The sequence below is a fragment of the Syngnathoides biaculeatus genome, chromosome 5 (genome assembly GCF_019802595.1).
Source record: "Syngnathoides biaculeatus isolate LvHL_M chromosome 5, ASM1980259v1, whole genome shotgun sequence".
Lineage (NCBI taxonomy): Eukaryota > Metazoa > Chordata > Actinopteri > Syngnathiformes > Syngnathidae > Syngnathoides > Syngnathoides biaculeatus.
In genome coordinates, this window is record NC_084644.1 from 4,176,549 (window position 1) to 4,191,414 (window position 14,866).

General features: G+C 42.0%; 2 protein-coding genes across 15 annotated transcripts in view; one reads left to right on the top strand and one right to left on the bottom strand.

The window, feature by feature from the left end:
- Positions 1–896: 896 nt before the first annotated feature.
- Positions 897–3,970, top strand: LOC133500332 (allograft inflammatory factor 1-like). Its single transcript, XM_061818889.1, has 6 exons — positions 897–990; positions 1,090–1,151; positions 1,235–1,301; positions 1,367–1,408; positions 1,489–1,654; positions 1,729–3,970. The coding sequence occupies exons 1-6, from the start codon at positions 972–974 to the stop codon at positions 1,811–1,813; spliced, it is 441 nt and encodes a 146-aa protein (XP_061674873.1). The 5' UTR covers positions 897–971; the 3' UTR covers positions 1,814–3,970.
- A 137-nt stretch (positions 3,971–4,107) lies between these two features.
- LOC133500331 (protein 4.1-like) overlaps positions 4,108–14,866 on the bottom strand; it is a 42,410-nt gene continuing 31,651 nt past the window's right edge. For 10 of the 14 annotated variants that reach the window (XM_061818885.1, XM_061818883.1, XM_061818882.1 and 7 more), the window contains 5 exons: positions 10,464–10,841; positions 9,907–10,029; positions 7,454–7,564; positions 7,282–7,362; positions 4,108–5,159 (listed from right to left, as the gene is read on the bottom strand). In XM_061818885.1, coding sequence (XP_061674869.1) covers positions 5,130–5,159; positions 7,282–7,362; positions 7,454–7,564; positions 9,907–10,029; positions 10,464–10,841 — 723 coding nt within the window. In that variant the 3' untranslated portion in view covers positions 4,108–5,129. Of the gene's footprint in view, positions 5,160–7,281; positions 7,363–7,453; positions 7,565–9,906; positions 10,030–10,463; positions 10,842–13,414; positions 14,132–14,866 lie in introns of those variants that run through there. The other 4 variants (XM_061818878.1, XM_061818881.1, XM_061818884.1 and 1 more) reach the window with 4 other exon arrangements.

Genomic DNA, 14,866 nt, shown 5'->3' on the forward strand with positions numbered 1-14,866 from the left:
TATTATAGAATATATGTGTATAATATTATTAATATTTTTAATTGTAAATTATATTATATATTAAAATATATATTCAATAAATTTGTACCTGGACGGCACGGTGGAGTTTGCATGTTCTCCCCTTGCCTGCGTGGGTTTTCTCCGGGCACCCCGGTTTCCTCCCAACATCCCAAAAACATGCAACAACATTAATTGGACACTCTAAATTGACCATAGGTGTCATTGTGAGTGCAACTGTTTGTCCCGATGTGCACTGCGATTGGCTGGCGACCAGTTCAGGGTGTCACCCCGCCTCCTGCCCGTTGATAGCTGGGATAGGCTCTGGCACTCCCCACGACCTTCGTGAGGATAAGCGGCAAAGAAAATGGATGGTTGGATTGATAGAATTTATACACAAAAACAAATAGTGAATGCTTTAATTTTGAAAAAAAAAAGGTAGATCAAGAAAGTGTCATTGAAGTGTTTTGGTACAAGTAACTCAGAATTTGTGTCATAAATTATAATTTCAAGACGATGTCACTGTAATCTCTTTCAAACATACAGAAGGTGTTTTTCCTCTTCTCACATCTCCATAAATTTCAACGTTATGAACACTGTCCAATTAAAAAAAAACCCCAACACACAGTTATCGCTGTGTTTACTTTTCATTTGATTAATATTTATAGTTTAGAAGCCTCGTTCAAACAAATATTGCCTGCAATAAATTCAGTACATCCTGTCTCTGATTTTAAAAGGATCTTGGCCAACTGCGTACATCACAAATGTCCCAAAGTGTGACTTTTCCGACAATTTCAAGAAGTTCTTTCGAGAAAGGTCCCACTAAAAATTGTGAATGAGACGGCAAACGCGGACGTCGTGCGCAACACGCAGGTCTTGTGAAAACTTGTGAAAGTTTGGCCGCGGCTATAAAACGAGAAGAAGTCGACTTCCTCTTCCAGCTCAGTTTGCAGAAGTTAAACGCCAGAGCACGAATGGACAGCGGCGTTCAAGGTCGGGTGATTTTATTATCCATTTTTAAAAATCTGTTTCACGGCTCACGATTCATAGGAATATCGGTGGAATAATTAATTTTTTTTGTGTTGGGGGCAGGCGGCAAAGCGTACGGCCTCCTCAAGTGCCACCAGGAGGAAAAACTGAACGCCGTCAACGAGGTGAGTGTGAGACGTTTTGAAGTCGACAACACTTTTCAACGGGATAAAAATACATAAAATAAATCATTTTTCCCTCACCTTAGGCTTTTCTAGCCGATGAGCAGTATGCAGACGTGGAAGACCTCGCCTTGAAGCTGGACCTGTTTAAAAGTAATCATTAAAAACTCAAAAATGTTTCAGTCATTGTAAAAGTCAAAGGTTTTCTTCCCCTCCAGAAAAATACGTGGAGTTTGACCTCAACGACAAAGGGGACATCGGTAAAACCTCGGGACGCCTGAATTAGGATCTCGCAAGGCATCAGAAACGAGCGTCATTTGGTTTTCATTTCATATCTTAGACATGATGGGCTTAAAGAGAATGCTGGAGAAACTGGGACTGGCCAAGACTCACCTGGAGTTGAAGAAGATGATGTCCGAGGTCGTCGGCGGAGAGTCCAAGGAGACCATCTGCTACGCCGATTTCTTGGATATGATGCTCGGGAAGAGGCACGCCATTTTGAAACTGTGAGTGGAACCGCGGGGAAATTTGCCGGCGCCGTGTGTCCGGGTTTTCCATTGTCGTGTTGCCCCCGTTGCAGGATTCTCATGTTTGAAGGCATGAGCAAAGAGGAGAAGAGACCAGAGGGACCGGCTTCTCGCAAAACCTTCTCGCAACTGCCTTGAACCACCTTCCCCCCCAAAAAATAAAAAAAAAATCCATAACTAACACATCATAGGTCCCCCTTATTATTAGGGATAGGCAAAATAATTGATTCATTTGGGCAATTGTGTGGTATTGATTATTCTTGTCTGGAGCTCAAAAGGGGGTGTAATAATTTGAACCAGTTTGTCTAGTTTAGTGGTAAACCTTTTTTTTTTGTATGATTATGAGGAATGTTCAAATGTTAATTGGCTGTACAGTGAATAATAACATCAATAATGGTGACAGTTCAATACCAAACCAGTGTTGTATTTTTTTTTTTTTTCATTTTTTTTCATCATCAATCCATCCATTTTCTTGCCGCTTATCCTCACGAGTTTCGCGGGGCGTGCCGGAGCTTATCCCGGCTGTCAACGCGCAGGAGGCGGGGTACACCCTGAACTGGTTGCCAGCCAATCGGAGGACAAACAGTCACACTCACAATCACACCTAGGGGCAATTTAGGGTCCGATTAGTGTTGCATGTTTTTTTTTGGGGCATGTGGAAGGAAACCGGAGTGCGCGGAGAAAAGCCACGCAGGCACGGGGGGAACATGCAAACTCCACACAGGCGGGTCCAGGATCGAACCCGGGACTTCAGAACTGTGAGGCCAACGCTTTCCAGCTGACCCACCGTGCCGCCTTATAGAATATTATTCAAGTAATTATTGTATTTGCAAACAATAACAGGAAATTGTTGTGCCTCTCAATATACGTCGCCGGCATAGATAGATGGGGGAAAAAAAATCCCATGATATGAATTATTTAAATTATAATGTGCAACGGTATTTGAGGAACATTCATTTCATACTTTACTATAAAAGTGTACAGACAGCATCAAGAGACAGACTAATGCTTATTTTATTTTTTTAATAAAAGACAAAGATGAATCACAAAGCAACAATATTTTCCACCATCTAAAATCTATTTTTTTTTTTTTTTCCCATGTGAAATTCCAAGTTCCTTCTGGGGAGGTTGCCGTTGTGGTAGCTACCGAGTTTGTGACCGGGACGAAGAAACGCGGGGTCTAAAAAACAAAACCAAAAAAAAAAAAAAAAAAAGGGAACTGCTGCGTTTGACAGCTTCTACCTTCTACAAAAAAAAAAAAAAAAACTTTAGACAGCGAGTGAGAGCAAATCTACTTGAACTATGTGCTCAAAGGCTTTACAAACTTTGTTGAAAGAAACTTTGTGACGTCTCTAAAATGGAAGCCTGCAAATCAGCTTTTTTTTTTTTTTTTTTTCCTTGAAACATCACAGTACATTAAAATCACATGAAATAGTTGCTACTTTACAAATAATTTACTGTATAGTAGAACATGTAAAAAAAAAAAAAAAAAAAAGAAAATTGTGCTCCTATGACCAAAAAAACAGAACAAAAAAAAAAAAAAGCCACATTTACCAAGACAGCTGCCTTCACCTTCCGCTTACGCTTCACGAAAACGAGTCACGAGCGCAACGTGTTCCCGCGAGAATTTCGTTGGAAATTGCACAAAACATCCAACCATCCATTTTCCTTGCCGCTTATCCTCACGAGGGTCGCGGGGAGTGCTGGAGCCTATCCCAGCCGTCAACGGGCAAGAGGCGGGGTTCACCCTGAACTGGTTGCCGGCCAATCGCAGGGCACATGGAGACAACAGTTGCACTCCCAATCACACCTTGGGGCAATTTAGAGTCACCAATTAATGCATGTTTTGGGGATGTGGGAGGAAACCCGAGTGCCCGGAGGAAACCATGCAAACTCCACAAAAACTGTACAAAAGATGATGAGCAATGTTCGGTTAAATGTGAAACACGAGATTTATTTACCCGGAGATGTAAATGGGTGTCAAACTCGTTTTTGTCGCGGACCTCATTGCAGTTACGGTTTACCTCGGAGGGCTGTTTTGACTGTGAAACCATAAAAGTCATTTGCCTCATCATATTTACACGTGAAATTTATGAGCTAGTTTTTGAAATCTTGAAATCAAGGTTAATGTGTCTTTAAAGTATTCCTGATGCTTGGGTACACAAACAAAAATCATGGAACGTTCATACTCATATTCTGGCTTGGCGGGCCACATACAATCATGCGGCGGGCCAGATCTGGCCCCCGGGCCTTGAGTTTGACACCAGTGGCTTAGGGTCTATGGAAAATATGATTCACACGTGCACTATTAGAAAGCACGTTTTGTGAATGAAGCCCCATTTTTGTACACGTTCCTCCGAATTTCTGGTGAGAACAGGCGCGTTCCACGCATATGTCGACTTCCGCGCGGCTGAAAATGAATACGGAGCGCTACAAATATACGGACGTTCCTCGTACATTCTGTTTGAGGTCTGTGGTCTTGCGAAGTACATGGAAACCTGAGAGAAACAGACCAAAGCTTGAAACGCGGATCGACGTAACATGTTGGAAAGATCGCGGCCGAGGGAAGCGCCGTGTTGACGGACGGCGGGGCTGAGGAATCGAGCGAGACCCGATCAGGGAAGGAAGTCTTCGACATAGGCCGCAGAATTTAGTCAAATCAAATCACTGAGGGATGTGAGTAACTTAAAACATTTTGGATTTGTACAAACACTATAAAAGCATTAAACCTATAAAATAGAGAAATATGTCAAAATAGATCGTTTGAATTCAAACTTTACAAGAATATGCAGGCTACAGGTTGTCAGCTGGTCATAAAAGAAGCTCATTTTGGTTATATTTTCCTGAGTGAAACCTAACAGCTGTCCGAATTAGGGCAGAGGATTAGATTTGTGTTGAAAGCATTTTGCGAGGTACACAATTTTCATGCAATCTTTTGAAGATTGCGTGAAGAAAATCAACGACCAGAACAAAACAAACCAAAAAAAAAAAAGTAGTCTTTACGTTGCGAGTAGCGCGAAGGGAAGGAACACTGACAGTCCAAACTAACTCCAAAACAGTGCATTTGTGATACCAGTAATAACAATTAAAAAGGGAAGTAAACGTGTTTAAAAGCAAACGTCATCTGCTACAACTGGAAAGAAAGAGAAGTATCTTTTAAAACGGCGGAAGTGGAAAGTTCCCGGGAGCTTTTCGAACTCTTGGGAGGTGAGGTTTGATCATCGCGGTGGTGCAAGCCCTCCTCTAAACTTTCTACGAACGGCTCAAAGCGTAAAGAGAAAGAAAACAAAACACGACCTACTCAGACTCTTGCTACTGGGTGCACATTCATGAGATATGTGTGTGCGCGTGTGTGTGTGCGTGCGTGCGTTAAGAGTGGCTCAATCGGTCAGCGGGTGTTGAGGTCTGGACTCTGACCGAGGGAAACGGGAGATGGCTGCCTGCGGTGCATCAGTTACAATGCCGATGCGCCTCCGTCTTTCTCCTGCGGAGGCAAAGTCACAATCCATTATTATTTTATCACGACTATTTATTATTATTATTATATTATTATCATTAAGATTAGTATTATTTTACATGTATTATTATTTTATAGTTATTATTACTATTATTTATTATTGTATTTATTATTATTATTTTATTATTACCATGAAGATTATTATTATTTTATAGTTATTACTATTATTTATTGTATTATTATTATAATCATTAAGATTATTATTATTTTATAGTTTTTATTATTATATTATTTATTATGCTGAAATATATTTTCCCCAACTATATTTAGGAAGACCAACAATTTGGTGTTGTTTTGTGAAATGAATTGTGGAGATCGCGGCAGACACTGACGCCAACGGCGTCGCGCTGGAGGGCGGACGGTGTGAAATTGCAAAGTTGCTGTCGCACCCCGATTCATTTTGTAAAAATGTAAAGCTGGGAAAATGTCTTCCGTGATTACTCCACTGCGGGAAATTTTCCAGGAGCTCCGAGAAACAAATCCCTGAGGCTGTGGCGTGTTCTACGCAGATGATCACATAATCGCTCCTCTCCTCTCGATCATCAAGAAAATCACTTTCTGCAGATTCTTTTGTGGCGTTTTGTGTTCCGGTCACTCACATTTGAAAAATGTACGAGTGTGGTCAGTCGTGCCCGCAGATATAAAGTTACGGGTGTGGTCCACCAGTCATGCAAGCAGATATAAAGTTGCGGGTGTGCGTTCTGTTTGTAATGATGAGTGTACCCCTTTAAGAGCGGAGCGGGGCGGTGTCAGGTAAATTAGGAAGTAGAAGTAGGCTAGACTATGTGCTTCCGTGTTAAAAAAAAATGACATCAGGCTGTGGTTCACGGCGCTGGATCGGTTTTCAGTGTGTGCGACAAGTGCGCAATTGCGCAGTGGCGCAGCTTAGCGGGAACATTGGTCAAGACTACACAAAATAAGGGACATCTTTCAATATTTCTACTCGTAACAAATTGTTCCATGCTTGATTTTTCATGCTCGACTGTGCAGATTTGCGAGTGCGATGGCGCGCGGCGAGCACATACGCGCCTGTCAAATGACAGTGACTGCTGTTCCTCCAAATTTTGTGCCTCGCCTTCAATGAAAGTCACGGCTCACGTTGCTGATGGACCATGCAGAAAATGAATACCGCAATTTCCGCCCCATAAACCGCCACTTTTTTCACATGCTTTCAACCCTGCGGCTTATGTGATGATGCGGCTAATTTGTCCCACCAGGGGCACTCGAGCGGAAAAGGTAAGAGTAAGACGGTGGAATCAATGTGGCGAGGAAGTAACTTTTACCTGTATGTTTTTTTTAACCAGCCCTGTTAGCGCGGCGCTAGCACTGTGCTAGCGTGTTGCTCTGTCTCAGTGATTTTTACCGGTATGTTTTTTTTAACCGGCCCTGTTACCCTCGCGCTAGCGTCTTTCTGCTGTGTCTCAGTGATTTTTACTGGCATGTTTTTTTTTTTAAACCAGCCCTGTTAGCGCCATGCTAACATTAGCGCCGCGCTAGTGTGTTGCTGCTATGTTACTGCCGTGTCACAGTTATTTAGGTATGTCTTTTTTTTAACCGGCCCTGTTAGTGCTGTACTACCGTGTTGCTACTGTGTAGCTGCCACGTCTGTTTTTCTTTTATTTTTTTTTTTTACATGTATTTTTTTTTAACAGCCCTGTTCGTGCTACCGGGTTGTTGCTATGTTAAGCTAAGCTAAGGTATTAAAAGTTTGAAAACTCGTTCTGTGTACCGTCTTTCTTTGTAAATATCTCGTCTTTCAATGTGGGTTTCAATGCGGGCACTTGCGGCTTTTACACAGCTGCGGCTTATGCATGTACCAAATGGTATTTCCTTTACAAATGTACTGGGTGAGGGTTATAATCCAGTAATTACGGTACACTTTTAAGATTGTCTGCACTATTATGACAAGCAGCGTTTATAAATTATGACTATTGTCTCCAAATCCTCTCTAAATCCTCCTATTCTCCAGTCTGGCCTGAAATCTGAGACAAATACTCATAAACTGAAATGTTGGAATTATATCAGAATCTGCTGATGTTTTATGAATTAATGCGCTCGTTAGTTGAGTGACATCAATCACGCGCCGTACCTTGTCCTGATCAACGTCGCTGTCGGCAGTTATGACGATTCTTTTCTCCACACGGGTCTCTGAGGAGCCACTTTTCACAATCTGTTTTGTGGAGTAAAGCAAAAAAATATAAATATCTGAATAATTTAATACACGAGAACCAAAGGGCAACAAAAAAAAAAGGGAGGCTGACCTTGGAGATGTGCGTGGTGGTGGTAGTGACGGTGGTGGCGCTGGTGCTTTCGGAGGTCTGAGTGATGGAAACTGTGCTTTCTTTTTCCTCTTCTGTCCCATCAACTGCAGCCTGACAAAGACAAAGCCAAAAAAGTAAAAAATAAAAATGATATGTGGAAAATGAAATATTGTGTGCTGCCTCAAGAGTTTATTCGGTGTGGTACAAAATTGGTTAGTTCACTTTAAATGAATTTATATACAGTGGCGCCTTATGATATATTTTATTCGTTCAATAATCAATATGAACACAAAACGAAATGAGTGGAAATGCCATTCATTTTTTCCATCTCCCCTTGTGTTAATTAGGAAAAATATCACTCCATAATATTGTAATTGATGAAAAAAAAGACCAATAACATAATTCAATAGAATCTTCAGAACTGAACAATTTGTGCATTATTCTGCAATCCAATCCAATGTCCTGTAACCACTTTGGCCACCGGGAGGCAGTACAGTATACTACAGTCTTCCATATATAAACAAAGAAGAATTTACTACTATTGTGAATGACTCAGTAAGATGCTGCAATATTAGTAATTTTTTTAAGAGGACAAATAATATATGCTTGACTATTTTTTTTCTGTCTAAATGTGTTGTTCTTTTGTTCAATTAAACAGTCTCCAATTTTACTTGTGAGCTAATTGATAAATATAAATATATTCTATGACATTTTTGTTTTGAGGTGTGTTAAACTACTACTCAGTGGCGACATTGAATACGGTGCTCATCAACCATTTGACATAAAAAAAATGAATGTCACAGGCACCATTTTTGCCCGATGTTGACTTAACTGTGAAGGACACACAAAAAGTGAATATTTTCGAAATATAGCTGCACCCCGTCTTCATTCACACTTTGGCAGACATGACAATTAATTTTCCATTTCCATTGGAGTTCACTGGGAACGAGCATTTCATAAACATCAACCAGGTACGGGGCTCGTCGACTTGGACTTATTCCGAGCAGACCTTCTCACAGTGTGCTGCGCCATCTTCCTTCAGGCGACTAATTGACAATACAGCGGTGCCTCGGTTCTCGACCAAAATCCGTTCCGGAAGGCCGGTTGAAAAGTGAAACGTTCGAAAACCGAAGCGCGTTTTCCCATTACAATGAATGTAAAATGAAATAATCCGTTCCAAGCCTAAATTGTTTTTTTTTTTTTTTTTAAATCATTCTTTTGTTTTTAGCTTTTCCTGATAATACACTGCATAGTAGAAATACTTTATAGAATTAAATCATTTGAGAAATATATTTTTTGCTTGAAATATATGCTTTAGTAGTAGAGTATGCTAGACTGGGAGTGCATTGACGTATCTGTAGCCACACGGCCCCCAGCCTTGTAAACCTTTTTTCATTGACAAAAATGCAGAAAAACTTTAAATAAGCAATAATGAGGGGGGAAAAAAACAGATAATTTTTTTTTTTTATCTGCACAAAAAGTACATAACGTACAAAAAAATAATTTGCAATTAGAGGGAGAGTTAAGGGAACAAAAGAAAAAAGGAATGCAAAAAAACTGTTTCAAATGTCTTCGGTAGGGGTGACTCGCCCCTTTTTAAAAAAGAAAGAATCTAATGTAGACTGTTTCTGCAGTCTTTTGAGCACTTTTCTGAAGTGGCTCATAACAACATTATTAAAATTTTGCAGTGCTCTGCAACATTCGGCTTTGTAAGGGTGATGGAGTTCTACAAAATTATGGATGTCGTTCCATTTGGCGCAGATAGCTTTTATATTGGCACTTGAGACGTCCTTCCTGCCTTCACCCTCATCAGACGACATCTCCTCCCTTCCTCGCCAACACAATCCCCAGCTAACTGCCGCTCGTCTACGAAAATAAGAAGCAAGTTTTCGACTTCCTCCAAGATCTGCGGCCTCTGCGTGGTCAACGTGGTTGCTCCTTTAGCAACATCATTTGCTTTGAGGGCATCCTTGTGTTTCAGAATGGTGCTGATCGTCGATTTCGCCATGCCACACTTCTTCGATAGCTCAGAAACACGCACACCAGATTCGCATTCGGCTATCAAATCCTTCTTGAAGTCGACGGTTTTACGCACCACTTTCCTTTTTCCAGCATCAACAGTTCCACTTCCCTTCTTTGGAGCCATGATCGGGGGTTAATGTTGCTCAATTTCAAGAAAAAAAGTCACTACAGAACTGGGAAACGTACACAAGCAGAGGAGTGTGCGGGTCAACTGGTTGCATCGCGCGCGTTCGAAAGCGCAATAACAAATCGTCGTGGGTCAGCTGGTCGGGGCGTTCGATCACCGATTTTCATTTGAAAACCAAAGCAAAAAAAAAAAATCTCGAAATTTCCGTTCGAAAACCGATTTGTACGAAAACGGAGACGTTCGAAAACCGAGGTACCACCGTAGATGGAACAGAAGCGGGCGAGGCCTGAGCTGGAGCCCCTACCTTTGCAGACTCGTAGGTGACGGTCTTGGTTGGGACGATGGGGACCTCTGTGGTGGAGATGCCACTGGGTAAGGAGTTGGGGACGGCTGTGATGGTGACTGTCTGGGTCTGCACCAGAGGGGGCTGTGGATGGGAGCACAGCCCCGTGAGTGGCTGTTGAAGCAGACACCTTGCACCCCCCCCCAGCAAACCTTTCACACCATGCATGCCTTTTCTAGGCCATTCCCGGAACGGGTTGATTCAAAATGAAACGACCCCTTCTTTGAATCATTCCCTTTCCGTCACCAGTGATTACAAAAGGAAAGCAGAAAATATGAACCAGGGTCCTGGAAACGAAACAAAACCCCGACAGCAGAAGAAAGTCAGCCGTCTAGAGGCAGCGTGCAGAGCGCCATCACGTATCGGGTAGTAACCATCATGCATTTGTTTTTGCTACAGCGCCGCAGTGGTGAGCAAGTTTGGCAAACACCCAAAGAGCCCGAAGCTCAAAGAGAGAGAGAGAGAGAGAGAGAGAGAGAGAGAGAGAGAATAAGCCTGACCGGGGGACGGGAGGCTACCTGGTAGCTGCGTATGACCTGTGGACCACCGGCCCTGAAATAGGAAGCAGGGGAAGATCCAACTTTATTCCCAGAGCGCTCCGAAAATATGGGACATGGACCTTCTTCTTTCTGGGTTTCATCTAAATATGTACTGCTGGGTTGGAGAGAGGGGACCAGATGCACCATCTCCACCTCTACCATTGGCACCAGGGAGGATTCGATCACCACAAGGGTTTCCTGATCACACGACTCGTCAAAAGGAACCCCGGGAGGCCCGGCACTATGAACGAAGCTCGCAGCGGGACGGCTCTCGTTGGAAAAGCCCAAACTCACTGCGCTTTCCTCGAGTGCGGCCCAGGTCTCTGAAACGCTGCACAGCGGACTAATGTGGGCACTCTAAAAGAAAGAAGAAAAACGCCAATCTGTTTAAACGATAACGATGCGAATACAAGGCGTGTACTGCCGTAGTACCTTTCCCAAATGTTTAAATAACACGCGATGAAACATCGCAGTGACCAAATTCAGTTAACCCGAGAGGCTAAAAGTTAATATGACACCAAACAATACGGGTTGAGATAAAAATATTATTATTGGGACAAATAATCCATTTTCATTGCCACTACCAAACCTATTTTTGTATCCTGTATTTGCTGAAATAGTGTTTTACCCAAATCGATAGTACCGGGCTTTGTGAATTCCTTGATTGGTCAACTGAGAATTGTTGCGTTTGGAATGAAGTTCCGTTCATACAATATGTGTACCCTTTTGTCAATAATGGCATGGAGTTGTAGGCAGAAATAACTATTCGCTTACTTCCCTACACAAGTGTGTGCACTTTTAAACGATAACAATGCAAATACACCGTGAGTACTGCAGTAGCACCTTTTCCAATTGTGCTTGAGTTTAAATGACACGCTATGGCAACATTGAAATGAGACGTAATTGACCCTTTTGTCAATAACGGCATGCAGTTGTAGGCAGAAATAACTATTCGCTTACTTCACTACTCAAGTTTGTGCATTCCGCATCGTACAGAGGGACTTGCCTGATTATTGCAGCTGAACCAGATGAACCCAAACTTTCTGGCACAGTTGTTTATTTACGTTTTCACCTGAACAGAACAGGCTGATGTCCATTTGTTTAGTATGATTTATGAAGTGACTTTCAAACACAGTACTCACGACTAGTTGTTTCAAGACTAAAGCTGTCTTTTCAACCACCGTATCGTTCAATATTTACAGAGAATGTGCGGAGTCAAAAGACTAACTGCTTTCAGGTTTTTTAAAAAATATTTGTTGAATATCCTGGCGAGTTACACGCTGTCCCAGTGCTGTAATACTCACGCAACTGACGCAACTATCGTTGTCCCGCCTCTACATCTGTGAAGGCAATGTTAACTAAATCAAGGTGTAGTGCATAAAACGAACTGTACCACTTGGCAAAAAGTAGCTCCAGTTAATATGACAAGTTGAGACTTCTCTGTGAGGGGAGTTCATTATTTGAGGACATACTGTAAACTCCACCAGACAATAGTTTGGAGGAAAAAAATAAACCTATGCTACTACTTGGATGCTTACATCTTGGATCTGTCATGATAATAAAGCCACACATTCTTTAGTTAGGAAACAATGGAACAAAAACAAATGTTTTTAGTTTGACTTTTTCTTTGACTAACATGATGGTCCGTAACTTTTATGTACCAAATGAGCTCGTGCACGTGACGTCACCACTTTCACGGTGCCATATTGCCGGTCGAAAAGATCTGCTCGACAGTGTGGGGGACATTGAACCGGAGCAGAATATTCATAATGCCCGATACTTGTTGTGCTGTTGGTTCTTACAACAGACGAGACAGATATTCAAAGTGGTCATTCTCTAGAATAGCAGCTGAAAAATGAGAAAAGATCGATGAATTTCGGCAATTAAACGTGATGTATGGTGCCCAACCAAATACACACGACTGTGTAGCAATCACTTCATCTCAGGTAGGAATTATTCTTCTCAATCTCAAATTCCCGAGAAGTATTTACAACGCCAAGTCGGCTCATTTGAAAACAATGCAATAAAAACAAAAAAACAAACAAAAAACGACAGTCATCTCCAACGTACACGGAAGTGTGTTGCGGCCACACGTTAAACTTCTTTTTTTTTCATACGCATTATTCTCAAATGAGTCCAATGCATTTTTTAAAAAAGAAAATAAGACGGTTAACGTAGGTTAATAATGATAATAATAACGTAAGTTAACGAGTGGCCGCAACACACTTCCGTGTACGGGGGCTGAAGCCTATCCCAGCGGTCTATTTTCTTTTTTCAAATATGCATTGTACTCATTTAAGAACAATGCATATTTGAAAGGTTTATCGAAGTTAAAGGTGTGGCCGCAACACGCTTCCGTGTACGGAGGAACCGCCTCGCTGTCTTTTTTTTTTCCAATTATAGATAATGAATGCGAGTTTGTGTAAAACCAGGGGTCATTTATTTAAATATTGGTATTTGTATTGAACAAAATCTGAGTGGCTCCATCACCATGTGGGATTTATTCTTGATTGAGAACAGCTCCAGCAACAAAGTATTTGTATGGGTCCAGACTTTTTTACCCTTTCAAACTTTCCGTGTAAATCTTGACGATTTACTCACCAGATCCATGTGTAGATCCAGTTGTCCCAGACAAGCGGGTTAACAGTTCACTTTCTTGTCGGCGAAAACATCGATTTCGGCATTAAATATGGGTCCTCTATGCCAAGTGCTTCATTTATTATCACCTTCTGAATTTTAACGTATCGGACAAAACTCTTGGAGACGTATTTTCGTGTCGCCTCCAACCGACTGAGCATTGTTCAACCATTAATATGGCCAGTCACATGACTTTGGTGACGTAGGTTCACGAGCTCTATTCCATTTTACGAAACATCTTGACACGTGACAAAAAGCACACCCAAAAAATACAAAATGCATGAATCCACAACCAGTGACGTGTAAATGGAATATTGCCTTTATTCTTTGGTCATGCACAAGTACTCATGCGGTTGCTATAGATGTACTGCCTTGTCCAACACTGGTGAGAGATATAAACAATTTAGCTGCCTTGTGGATTTTCATCACAGAAATAATATGCTGTGACAAAAAGTTTGACGAATGTCTCAGTACACCAGAACAACTAGCTAAACTTCAAGACTGTTGAAATCAAGATCCAGGTTTAAATACCACCAATTCTCTCATTGGTCATCTTATCCAAAGACCTTTAAAATGATTTTACTTCACAGTGTATATAAAAGTGGGTAAAAGAGATGTGGGTATGCAAGATGCTAAATTAAAATTAGTTTGATTATGAGTCCAAAAGAAAGTCAGAGAAGATGTAAAAGACTGTCGGATGCAATTCCAGTTCCAATCGGCCCATTTAAGAAATGGTAACATGTTGAGAAAGGGAAAAGGTGACAGTCTTGTTCCGTGAAGGAGAGGAAGAAAATGGTGGCTTCTCATGTGGAGCGGAGGATGAGAAATGAGGAATGTGTCAGAGAGGAGGCGGAGGACAGAGGCGAGAGCGCGAGATAGCAAGGTGATGGGGTTCCGTCTCCGCAGGTCACACTCACGCCTGTGTGGGACTTCCACAGAGTCCAGACGGCCCCTCAGCTCCGTTTGGAGTAGAAGTCGAGCAGGGGGCCCCGCGGGAGGCGGGTGACAAACTGAAGGGGGGGTTGGGGGTGGGGGAGCAGGGGAGAGAGATGAGAGCGAGGATTTTGGATGGCCATAGAACTTTCCAAAAAAATGCCAAACGTCAATATTAGAAATTTTGAAATGTAGATAACACGGCGAGGGTTTGGGGGATTTCGATTGCAGGTCACGTACTTCCAAGCATGGGATTTCGAGCACATGCATTAGAACATGCAATTTTATTTATTTTTTCACTTCCACGTACTACATCTCACTGAAGATTGAAAAGACAGAGCCGTCTTCACTTTTACAATAAGCAAGAAATTGACGTCGCTACACTGTTGACTGTACAGTTAGACAATGGACCTTTCCGACCTGTCAATCACTCGTACAATAATAGCCAATCAGATAGCCGCATTGTCTTGACACGCCCCTCTCGCCACATTGTCCCACAAGCAATGCTGGTTGTCAGTAGCGTGCGCTTGGAAAAGTTAACGTTACGAAGAAAATGGTCCTCAGATGCGCTCGGGGAACGTGCAATTCTGATGAAAGATATCCTGCTAGGTTACAAGGGCCCGCTTGATTCATTTTTCAAAGCCTAAAACACAGTTGACGAAAAGTCTAGGATGGATTAAGCCTCGCGGAAGAGCACACGTACAACTAAATGTGGACAATATCAACAAACACAAGGCTGTATGTTCGAAGGTAAGTGAACACTTTGTTAGTGTATCACTGACCTGCCGAATGAAGTGTGTCATGTTTTATGC

Excerpts from the sequence above, each read along its gene's own strand:
- LOC133500332 (XM_061818889.1), top strand. Across the intron at positions 1,152-1,234 it reads AACTGAACGCCGTCAACGAG|GCTTTTCTAGCCGATGAGCA; the intron begins GTGAGTGTGAGA and ends CCCTCACCTTAG. Across the intron at positions 1,302-1,366 it reads GAAGCTGGACCTGTTTAAAA|AAAAATACGTGGAGTTTGAC; the intron begins GTAATCATTAAA and ends CTTCCCCTCCAG.